The 12,015-nt window shown below is 43.1% G+C and overlaps 1 protein-coding gene across 1 annotated transcript; it reads left to right on the top strand.

The window, feature by feature from the left end:
• The first annotated feature begins 224 nt into the window (after positions 1 to 224).
• On the top strand, positions 225 to 11,668 carry RAD21 (RAD21 cohesin complex component). The gene is made up of 14 exons (XM_053466391.1): positions 225 to 382; positions 4,701 to 4,879; positions 5,212 to 5,341; positions 5,669 to 5,768; positions 6,053 to 6,159; positions 6,681 to 6,884; positions 7,207 to 7,335; positions 7,418 to 7,540; positions 7,693 to 7,916; positions 8,105 to 8,252; positions 8,443 to 8,594; positions 9,372 to 9,503; positions 10,571 to 10,654; positions 11,136 to 11,668. The coding sequence occupies exons 2-14, from the start codon at positions 4,736 to 4,738 to the stop codon at positions 11,325 to 11,327; spliced, it is 1,869 nt and encodes a 622-aa protein (XP_053322366.1). The 5' UTR covers positions 225 to 382; positions 4,701 to 4,735; the 3' UTR covers positions 11,328 to 11,668.
• Positions 11,669 to 12,015: the final 347 nt, after the last annotated feature.

Here is a 12,015-nt window from a genome sequence, read left to right as displayed (position 1 = left end):
GGAGGCTGTAATACATAATTTCCTATTCATTTTAAAGCGCAGTCTCAGTAACATCATCTAAAACAATATGTCGTGGCTACAGTGACTGCGCTCTACAGCGAAGTTCCTCTACCAAGATGGCGTCTTAGAGACGTCATCACGTACAACGAAGACGGACGCTCTTTCCCGGCCTCTCGTCATCTTTGTGGTGACGCCGCCTCCGTTGGGTGCCCTTTTTATTTTGTCAGTAAACATCCTGCGGATTTGAAAGCGGCGTTTGGGCGGCCGGAAGGCGCATGACCGCCATCTTGTTTATTTGAGTAGATCTGGGAGCGAGAAAAAAGGAGGGAGGCAACGGCGGTCGCCCTGAGGAGGGACCGGAATACGGCGCCAGCGCTCTGCGGTGAGTATTGAGTGGCCGAGGCTGCGTAGGGCGGGAGGGTGAGATGCGGGGAGCGGCCTGGGCGGTTACCGAGCCCCAACAGAGGCTCGTCTAATATGGCGGGCCCCATGTAGAGGGTTTCGGTGGAGGCCGCGCTCTGGCTGTGGGCTGTTCTAATGTCCCATGCGGCAGTGGTCGCCAAAGAGCTATACAGGAGAGGCCGGCGCTGTTGGAGAAGTGTAGGCCGGATTCGTCCCGCCCAGTTCATAGACTTGGTTTCCGGGCAGTGGCTGTTGTCAAAATATGAGCCCGGCACTGTAGAGCGCAGGAGCGGAGACCCACGCGTGTTACCGCCTGCCACTCTGTGATGTGCGTGTCTGACACAACTGAATAAATCGCGGGTAGTTATGGCCCCCGTTCGATACCGGACACCTCATGTTTCTATGTGCGGTCTGTGGGGTTTATTCCTCAAAGCGGGGCTTGACAGAGGAGTTGTGGGTTTAACTTTATTATGGCGGTTTCTCTGTGTTGCCCCGTACAATGTATAATCCAATGTATTAGGAGTATAAAATCGCTAATTTAACGATACATATCCCAGGGCCAACTAAACTCTTCCTGCAGCAGAAGCTTGGCCATTCATAACGTCTAGTGAAGCCCCAATTCTCCTGTCAGCCTGCTCCTTAGTGAATAAACCCCTTCCTGTCTGCTGAAGCCCTGCATGCTGAGCGGGAAACTTAACTTTACACATTCCATCTGCTTGCCTTGGTTAACTGTATAAGTGCTTTCAGTAAGCCTCATACTGCAATGAAGGCATTGATTGGGTTAAAAGTACTTTCAGTGTCTCTGTGTTTATGTAAAGTTTGCACGCGGCTGTGTGTGTTGCGTGTTTACCTGTCGTATGTTTTGTGTATTCGTGGCCTCACATGTAATGATGTTTCAGGACACTGACGTGTTGGTTGTGTATGTAACATGCATGTATAATCTAAAGGTTGGCGCTCGTATTTAAGTAACGACCCAAAAGCGCGGCGATCGCATGCTGCCGTGTGTCTGTCTGTCTGTCCAGGTTTGCCCCCTTTGTTTTTGCCGTAAGAAGCTTATATAGAGACCCTGCAGCCCATGAGCCGAGTCCCTGTGGCATGTGTTATAAAAGCGCTCTCAGCAGCGCTGCATCCAACTAAATCTACATGGCAAGCTGACAAAGGGGGTTATTCACTAAAGGGAGCGTTGTGGTTTTAACACCCTGACGTCACAGTTCATTGTAAAGGACTGACAGTGGCAGGTTTGTGCTGCAAGAAGTACTCAGCCGGCCCTGTGTAATGTGTAATTCAATGTGCTCAACTAAAAATCTCACTGACTTAACTATACATTATATAGGGCCTGCAGTAGAGGTTCACCAGGGTTGGACCTTCATAATGTATATGGGTCACTAAACTGCTTCTAAGTGTTTTCTTGTCTTAAAGCTTTTGTGTAAATGAAGTTTGTGTCGCATGTGATGACGGATGGGGATGAAGACTTTAGATGTGTCCGTGTTCATATTGATGGCTGCTCCTGGATTTTCCTGTCCCCAGCCCCCCCCCCCCCGCGGTGAAGTACGTGGTGTGTACTCGGGGCCGTGTGCTTGTGCATCTCGCTTTTACAATAACCAGGCGAATTAAAGCGTTTGGAAAGTGTGATATTGGTTTCATTGGTGGGGGGTGAGTTTTGGGGCAAATAGCTCCGGTGTGTTGAATCGTTATTTTGAGTGTTTGCATTAGTATAGGGTCATACTTGGTACGTTCCGAATGGTGTTTGAGATGCGGGGCTATTATCGCACCGTCGTCGTAGCGGGTGGGAGTCGGGTGTGGCGGCCTTTTTTTCAGTATAGTGTTTTTTTATTATTTTTTTTTAGCACGCTTGGCTTCTGTTCAGTGAAATGTTTCTATAAACATTTAACGCGGTGACACGGACTGTTTTACAAGTAGGTTTTCTGATTATACCGCATATAAATATAGAAACCCCCTTCTGATTCTTATTTAAGCAGCAGAGTACTAAAGGGGCCGTTATTGTGTTCAGCCGGCCGCGGAGGTGACACGAGGTGATGTTTAACACATTGGTGCCTGGACTGGCTTTCAGTACCCCACAAGTGTCATGAAGCTGGTTTCTGGCTGTTTGTGTAACTCACCCAGAGTGCTGTTTTTGGATGTTATTACCGCAGTTAGAAGTCATGTTTCATGCTGAGTTTTCATTTACTGTCTCTTCATTGATGGCTTTCACAGTTGTTAGTATTCTGTGAGCCGCCTGCCGTTACCGGTACAGATAGGACTGGGCACCAATATGTGTTCAGATTCACCCTGAAGTGTTTGATATCGGGGTCTTTCACACACATCTCTACTAACCTTACCTGTGTGTTCTTTTCTCTGTGTACAGGTGTATTGTGCAAGGGGCCATCCATGGACTGCTGCCGCAAACAATGTCCCTTTCCTTTACAGCCGGCATTAGTGTTTTCCTAGAGCAGTCACACGCAGTCCCTTAAACTGCCAGATGAAGTGATGTATGATTCCAGGAGCCCCGCTATTTGAGTCTAGTGACAGACAGGCGCTGGTTGGCATTTTGCGTGGTGATTTTGTTTTTTGTGCAGTCTGGTGCTATGTTATGGAGAAGATGAAAGTCTGGCGATTGCGCGGCCGCGTGCTTCTCTACACCTGTTGCGTTTCTGAAGCATTGATTCTGGTGCGTGAGATCTAGTGAGTTTGAAGCGTTGCCCGTCTGTGCTGGGAGGATAGTTACCGAGCTCTTCCATGGTTTCTGGTGTGTTCCTGAATCGCCATAGTAACCGGTTATTTGGTCGGTCAGCTGTCTGCCGTAACGATAAAAACTTTACTGGGCCGTGTGGCTGTTCCTTTAATCTCCATGCAGACATTTTTGTATGTTTTTTTTATTCTTTAGATCCTGCTGTAAATATAATGTGAGGACGTTTTTTGTTTACCCTTGAGATGTGGTGGCGGTTAATAAAGTGAAGGAATGTAAACATGCATTGGATAGGTATATGGATCCTGAATCGGACAAGACCGACTGATGAAAGAGTCTCTACATCAGGGGAAGACTGGATGGGCTGAATGCTTCTATTTTGCTGTATTATGTTCTAATACAGCTTTGCTTTATCGACCTCCACCCCCAAAGTATCAAGTGATAAAAAGCTTGTCGATTTCTAGGTAGCCATAAACTTTAAAATAAAAACTCCCGACTCTCCAGGGAGAAACTTGTCTGGACTTGTGGAAGTCACAATAGTTCCTTGAACGTGCTGTTGCTTTTGAAATGCCTGTTACAATCTTCTCTAAAAATAAAAAGCCCCCACGAGCAGAGTTTCTATGAGAAGCACGCGGTTCCCCTGTCCGCAGCTGCCGGCGCGTATTAAAGCGTTATGCTTCACCTTGTGAAGATGCTCCAGACCTGCTATAGAAAGCTGGCCCCTCTGTCCGCCTTTCATGGCTGCTTGAAGAACCCAAAAAAGCTGTCCGGAAAGTGTCCCGGTGGAAGTCGCCCCCATCGGCGGGACTTGTTGAAGCCGGTGCGTTACCAGGGGTGGAAATGGCAGAAACGTTGGAGATGAATTCAAATATCTTGTTTGCATGCGAGTAAAGTTAATGTGAAACGCGATCGGCAGTCATGGGCTGTGAAGTGCATATGGTGGCCGCGGGTCCCTTTTACAGTCGTGTAACAAATTCTACTGTTATGTGTGAAATGACATCTCTTGATTTTGCTAATTGCGTGTGACTAGTGCTGAGCGAAAAAAACCTCTGCCTTATTCTTCCTGGGTATTCTAACTAATAACGTAGAACATGGCGCTCCTTAAATGAAAATGCTAATAAATCATTTGACTAACTTGTGGGAAAGGGGAACTAATTATCAGTTTCTGTTTAATCTTAATCTGTTGCCGTTACAGAAATGGATAAAGGTGATTGCTCATGGGAGATAAATTGTTTGATGTTCTCCAGCAAATACCTGAACTCCTCTGCAACGCTTACTGATTGCTATAAATACAGAAGCATTTGGGATTTACCGATGGTGCCATATAGTATGTTGGGTGCAGAAAGCATCATCTATGTAGATGATAGATCTATCAATGAATCTTGAGTTTGAGAGATGTAACAATTACTGTATTGCTAAGTGTTTATGGCGTAATTGTGATGTTGCTTGGAGTTGTTGCCATCGTGTGATATGTCTCATGGTTCCTTGGCTTTATATTATGGCATATGCGTAGTATTTGTAGAGCTCAGGTACAGCCAGCAGCTTTCAAATAACAGCGATTATTTCTTTTAATATAATGCCATTAACCAAGTACATTTTCCTTTCTCCTCAGGTCTATTCCTTTGTTTTTAACCTAATCCGGAAAAAATGTTCTACGCGCACTTTGTTTTGAGCAAGAGGGGGCCGCTAGCCAAAATTTGGCTAGCGGCCCATTGGGACAAGAAGCTGACCAAAGCCCATGTGTTTGAGTGCAACTTGGAGAGCAGCGTGGAGAGTATTATTTCACCCAAGGTGTGTAAAATTACCGTGATGTCGTTTTCTGCAATGCATTGAGTCACGCCAGCAGTTATATGCGCTACTAGGGGCAACAAGCCTGCATTATCTGTGTTTACAACGGAATTCTTGTGTAACTAAGGCTTGGGTATCAGAGTAATTTTGGAAGTTCTTAAATTCTTCATTTGCAATAAAGTCTATAAATTCAGCTATATCTGTCGCGAGACGCAGCTGTGCCTGTTGCCCAAATCGGAGTAGAGATGCAAGCTGCACACTGGATGCCCTAATGAATATATATAACTTTTACACACTTCTGCTCTGATTTATATAGCATCATTTGTCAATTACAGGTAAAGATGGCTCTCCGAACTTCTGGGCATCTTCTCTTGGGTGTTGTTCGAATCTACCACCGGAAAGCAAAATATCTTCTTGCTGACTGTAACGAAGCTTTCATCAAAATTAAGATGGCTTTTCGTCCTGGTAAGCACTTTTTAACGTAATTTTTTCATAATAGATACTGGTGGGTTATTGTGAAGAGTAACCTAGTAACCTCCATTAATAAGAGTCTGCCAGTTGAATGGAGAATTTCAATGACTAGTAGTCGCTCCAGTCTTTGTATGAAGAATGTTACTGTAGGCAGAAGGCAGCAGTCTGGCTGTGGTGTTTTTTTTTGTTTGTTTTTTTTTGCATCATCGATCCAGTACAGTAGGTTGATCTTCTTGCAGTTGAACAATTTATCCCAGTAGACACGGGTAAGATGTTGAGTGCATGTCGGATACATGACCACACGGTATTATTTGTTTGTAGGTGTTGTGGATTTGCCAGAAGAGAACAGAGAAGCTGCTTATAACGCCATCACGCTGCCAGAGGAGTTCCATGACTTTGACCAGCCCTTACCGGATTTAGAGTAAGCAAAACCCGTCATGCTCACATCACCTCTCCCCAAAAAGTTGAGGGAATTAATAGAACATGTAAACCTGCCAATAGAACATGTACCGACCCTGCTGCTACCCAGAACATAGATGGTTATATAAAAATAGACGGTATGGGGCCGATCACTCGTTTATACAACTGAGCAGTGAGGAAGGCTTTCAGTAATATGCCCGCCTCTAATGAGCGCTGCGTTCCCAAATGGGGTTAAGGGTAAAAACAGCCTAATGTATATAACATTAACTATCTTTCCTCTCCAAGTGACATTGATGTGGCCCAGCAGTTCAGCTTGAACCAGAGCAGAGTGGAAGAGATCACAATGAGGGAAGAAGTTGGTAACATCAACATCCTGCAAGACAATGATTTTGGTTTGTATATCTTTAACTTCATATGCATATATCCATACCAAGCTGCAAAAATGTCTGGTTTCCCAGCAGCAAGCAAATGTGTGTTTGCTTAAGTGAAGTACATTTTACAAGTGAGTGCACAAAATAGATCTGTAGTGCTGTTTACAGACAAATATATATAGAATCTGTTATAAACCATTGGAGACACCATGGCATCAATTTTGCTTCCTATTGGTAGCATTTGAATTACTTCACCCCACTAAATTATTTAGTTACTAGTCAGACGACTTAATCTGTTTCGCTCAGTCTTTTTAAACATCACGTGTGAAAATGGAGAAACTAACTGCAATCTGATTTAGTTTCGGTAAATAGATGTACTTTTGCTAAAAGCAGTTAAGATGACAATTTTGGATTGTTGCAGGAAGTGACACGGATAAAGGATCTGATCTATTGACAGCATATAAGTGCTCTTCCTCTTGTATTTTGGATACTTTTGTAAACTCAACCTCTGGTCAAGGCTTTAACAGACTTTCTTCTGACAGGTGACTTTGGAATGGATGACAGGGAGATGTTGCGTGATGGCAGTGCCTTTGAAGATGACATGTTGGTGAGCACCAGCTCCTCCAACCTCTTGTTGGAGCCGGAGCAAGGTACCAGTCAGCTGAACGAGAAGAGCAACCACCTGGAATACGATGAGCAGTACAAAGACGACAACTTTGGAGAAGGAAATGATGGAGGAATTCTAGGTATTTGAGATCTTCTCGTTTGGGTAAAGCCAAGTGTAGACTACATACAAGGTGAAAAGGAATTGTTCTATAGCATGTATATCTGGAGTGAGTTCAGATTAAAACAAAAATGACCATAAAAAGACATGGATGTCATGTAACATGACGATATTGTCATTCTAATGGCTATCTGCATTGAATTTATATGCAAGGATAAAAATGAAACGTGAAAACCACATTAACTATTGCACAATTTCACTTGCCATTTTGGCAAGTAGCTTTGAGAGATTGCTATTAGTCCAGACTCGTGCCGTACTGAGGGTTTGTCTTCCTCCATTTTCAGATGATAAACTGTTAAGCAATGACGGAGGAGGCATCTTTGATGACCCACCAGCTATCCCTGATGAAGGTGTCGCAATGCCTGCACAGCCTCCCCATGATGACGATATGGATGACGATGACATCGTTTCAAGTGGGTGCTCTGCAAATATGCACAAATATACATAAAACCGTAGAATCGTTGCAACAAGCTGAAATGTTACGTTTTATTGTAGTGGGCGGACCGGATAGTCCAGATTCTGTTGATCCGGTGGAACCCATGCCAACAATGACAGATCAGACTACATTGGTGCCCAATGAAGAGGAAGCTTTTGCCCTGGAGCCTATTGACATCACAGGTGTGTGTTTTGGGTTTTTGTCCCCCCTGTATTTGTAAGACTTCATTAAATGAAGTGCTGCTCATTAAATGCACATTTGGAGACCCCATCCCTCTATAGATTTGACATTGTCCATCTCTTCTAATAAATCCCTTATCCAATGTAATTCGTAGTCAAGGAAACCAAGGCCAAGAGGAAGAGGAAGCTGATTGTGGACAGTGTTAAGGAGTTGGATAGCAAAACCATTCGTGCTCAGTTGAGTGACTATTCCGACATTGTCACTACCCTGGACCTTGCACCCCCCACAAAGAAACTGATGATGTGGAAGGAGACAGGCGGTGTTGAGAAGCTCTTTTCCTTACCTGCTCAGCCTTTGTGGAATGTCAGACTACTGAAGGTACTATAACCATCAATACTCGCCTTTTTTATTTTAGCTAATAACTCTTTAGTTTGTCTTACAATTTCTTTAAAACATCATGTAAAGTGCAACTTAATATTTAAGGTTGGAAAGGAAAAGACTTCTAGATTATACAGCTCTGTTTTTGTCCCGACCTTATTTCCCACACTTTTTTGGTGTGTTTTTAGCTATTTACACGCTGTCTTACACCTGTTGTACCGGATGAGCTCCGCAAGAGAAGGAAAGGTGGTGAAGCTGACAATCTGGATGAGTTCCTTAAAGAATTTGAGAACCCAGAAGTTCCGAGGGAGGAAATGAGGCAACAGGATGTTATTGGTTAGTGTTCCACTGTAATTGGCTTTAATAGGGTATAATACCAAAGATTGATGTAACGGAGAACAGTATATTATAAGCCACTATGTACCTACGCTCTATGCAGAAGTATACGTTAGAAGGACTGAGCGTAACGCGTCTTTGTGTTGAAATGGCTTGTAACATTTTGCTTAATGTCTTTATATCCTTGCAGATCAGCCCATCCTGGAAGAGGCTAGTCGTCTCCAGGAGTCTTTGATGGAAGGAAGCCGGACCCAGATGGATGAAACTGTCATGCCTCCTCCACCTCCTCAGCAAGGCGTCAAGCGTGATTCGCAACAAATGGAACCAGAGCCTGTAATGCCGGTAAGACGCTCACAAATCCTGTATGCAAATGGGTTATTTTACTTCTGATCTTGGAAAACTTGTTTCTTTGGGGTGTACTTCCTTTTTCTGAATACCTGAAGGCTCCCAATTTCAGCTATATTTTTGTGATCATATTTTTGTCTTCCTGCTTAAAGACCACATTATGACAAAGCTTAGTGAAGTCCGTCAGATAATGTTATTTTTGTTTAAAACAGAACGTAACAGCTGCTTAAGCCAATATACTTAAAACATCACAACTTTGTCTGGTAGCACATTTTTATTTTTCTTCAATACATTTGGGCTAGTGCTTTAGCACTATGGCTATTTGTCATAATCCTGGCTTTTAAATAGCGGTATGATGCAAGCAACATAAATCGCACCTAAAATCATGGCTTTTTTAATGGTATTTTACTGCCAAGATTGTAAGCTCACAAGAGCAGGACCCTCTTTTCTGCTTGAATGTTGTACATTTTAAATTTTCATTTCACTGTCCCCTGTAACAGCGCTCAGACATTTCTGTAAGGAAAATTAGGTATAGGAAAGGAGCACAAAATAGATTTGTGCATTTGTTTTATGTTAAATGACTTTTTATCAGGTTTTTATTTCTACTGTTGCTTGAATTCTTCCACACTCGCGATATAATATATATATTTATTGGTATTTGCTTTTGCTGAAAAATACTCCTGTCCAATAAGTTCTGAAAATGTATGCATTTATATTTAACATTTGCTATAGTTTTTATTCTGACATGTATGTTTTTCTGTTTCTTTTGATTAGCAACCAGAGCCGCAGATAGAAATGCCCCCAATGGAACTCCCCCCAGAGGAGCCTCAGAACATCAATGAGCTGATCCCAGAACTCAACCTTCTACGAGAGAAAGAAAAGGATGAGGAGGAGGAGGAAGAAGAGGTATTTGAATGGGGATTTAGCGCATGGATTTAAGTGCCTCATAAGTTTATTTCTATATATAGCGCCATCAAATTGCTGTGCAATGGGTAGACAGGACATAAGTAGTATGTAACATAACAATTTCACTAACAAACAGGTGAGGAGGGCCCTGCTCCAAACAAGCTTAAAATCTAAAGTGATTTAGGGTGTATTACACAAGAGGTAAAAGTGCCAGTGTAAGGGATGGAGCAGCCACACTCGTGTAAGTATTGCATTAGAGGGACTAGGAGAGATGAGTTAAGGGAATATGCAGGGCGTTGGTGTGCTATGTTGTAAGCGTCCTTAAAGAGGTGGGTCTTGAGGGATTTTTTTGAAGGAATAAAGGCTGGGGTAGAGCATTCCAGAGGATAGGGGCAGCCCTTGAGAAATCTTGTAAGCGGGCATGAGAGCTAGAAATCAGAGGAGAGCATAGGAGATCATTGGATGAGCGGAGAGACCGGTTAGGAGTGTATTTAGAGATGAGCGAGGAGATGTGGGGGGGTGAAGGGCTTTGAAAGTAAGAGTGAGGATTTTGAAATTAGTTATTAGCTTTTTACAGCTGTTACCTCAATTGTTTTATTCACTTGGGTGTTTCACTGTATTCAGATGCTTGTACATTATTTCCGTATGATTTGTACACTTGTTAGCTGTGTAACCCTCAGTCTTCTGCATTGTGACGTTCTTGGCTCAAGCTGCAAAACTGCTGCTTTAAATATGCAGCATCGATAGGAACCTGGCACCACTTGTGTGCGTCGCTGCTTGCCATTCTCAAATGACACAATGGTACAATGTAATTGTTCTTCCAAGCCAGCTTAGAACATCTGTGATTTTTAACATCTCAATAAAGAATCTGCTGTGCTAAATATTTTTTCAGCAAGGAGACAGGAGACCCATTTGCTGCGTATCAGACAAGCAGGTAGTTTAGGACGAGTGCCTGGTGCTCTCGGGACGCTGAGAAATATGAATTAATCTTCAAGTTCAGTTGTTATCTTATGAATATTAATCAGAGCCTGCGGCTGGCTTCCTAACTGCTGTTTTTCTTACCGAAGGAGGAGGATGCTACAGGGACCGAACAGGATCAGGAGGAGAGACGATGGAACAAGAGAACCCAGCAGATGCTACATGGGCTTCAGGTACTGAGACTCTGCCTTGTTGTTGCTCGTCCTTTCCGCTGTTTCAATGGGGCTTACCGATGTTTCATAGAAATAGTTTCTAGTTGAGTGTTTTGTACCTGACTTGGTAACCTGAATGCCTTGGTCTCTGGAGGCTTCAGGTTTGGCAAATAACTGCGTCTAAAGGACTGCATTCTGCTCTTCAGACAGAGGGAAGCAACTTTTTGGCTCTACTCCCTGCCACTCCTGGCTTTCATTCTTGGGGAAACCCAGGTTAAGCCTTCTAAGTTGCAATGTACAGAAAACCAGACCGAAATGTACATATATTGCATAGAAATTGTTGGTGAAGGGCAAGGTTCTTTGACTCTCGCAGTAGACTTAATGTACTAAGTGGAACCAATTAATCTAATCTGGGTGTCCTGTATGTTTTACTACTTGTGCCATGAAGTCCTTTCATTCATCTGCTGCCCGTATAACATCTTCGGTTTTTATTTTTCTGCAGAGAGTTCTTGCTAAAACCGGAGCGGAATCCATCAGTTTGCTTGACTTGTGCAGAAACACAAACCGCAAGCAAGCGGCAGCAAAGTTTTACAGTTTCCTTGTACTTAAAAAGCAGCAAGCCATAGAGCTGACCCAGGAGGAGCCTTACAGCGACATCATCGCCACACCAGGACCAAGATTTCATATCGTGTGACCTGTCAAAATATCCATGGACCTTTTTTTATGCTGGAGCAGGATGCATAGCATGGCAGAGCAGTATAGAAAAGGCTTCTCCAACACCCATTTGGGTCAAAAGATGTCATGTTGATCTGGCCCTTCCTTCCCCCTGCTTACGTTTATTTTAATGTATGTACAAAAGTTTGCCTTTTTTATTTTCTTTAAGTGTGACAACAATTTTTATGCGATATAAATGTGGTTGGGATGGTTTTTATTCAGCAGACACCATATTTCTCCCGAATTCTCGTTTTTTTGACCGCTCTCATGCTGTAACAGTTGTGCGCAGTACTGGAAAATGGAATTCCGAGGGTTACTGAATAGTTACTGAATAGCTTTCATACCACGCCAAACGGTCACCGTTTCATTTTATCAACGACTTAAATACTATAATAGTTAAAGACTAATGACCCTTGAGTAAAATTTTAACATCTTCACTGGTGCCTGCAAAATGTCTGTGCTCATGTTTTACATTTTATTATGCTCAAGGACCTTTTAGTGAATATTTCTTTATTTTAAACCACATCTTTTGCCTGAAGCTCAAAGATGGCCAAATCTATAGCTCCGTAGTACCTGCCGTCAGCTTGTAGAATGCTTAGTGGCTTTTGTTCACTTTTTTTTTATTTAATACATATGTAGTTATTAAGGACTTAATTACTTCAAGGTGC

This window comes from Spea bombifrons, chromosome 5, assembly GCF_027358695.1.
Source record: "Spea bombifrons isolate aSpeBom1 chromosome 5, aSpeBom1.2.pri, whole genome shotgun sequence".
NCBI classification, from domain to species: domain Eukaryota; kingdom Metazoa; phylum Chordata; class Amphibia; order Anura; family Pelobatidae; genus Spea; species Spea bombifrons.
This window is presented reverse-complemented; position numbering and strand designations above follow the sequence as displayed.

Excerpts from the sequence above, each read along its gene's own strand:
- RAD21 (XM_053466391.1), top strand. The coding sequence starts at position 4,736 with ATGTTCTACGCGCACTTTGTTTTGAGCAAGAGGGGGCCGCTAGCCAAA. Across the intron at positions 5,342-5,668 it reads TAAGATGGCTTTTCGTCCTG|GTGTTGTGGATTTGCCAGAA; the intron begins GTAAGCACTTTT and ends ATTTGTTTGTAG. Across the intron at positions 6,885-7,206 it reads AAATGATGGAGGAATTCTAG|ATGATAAACTGTTAAGCAAT; the intron begins GTATTTGAGATC and ends CTCCATTTTCAG.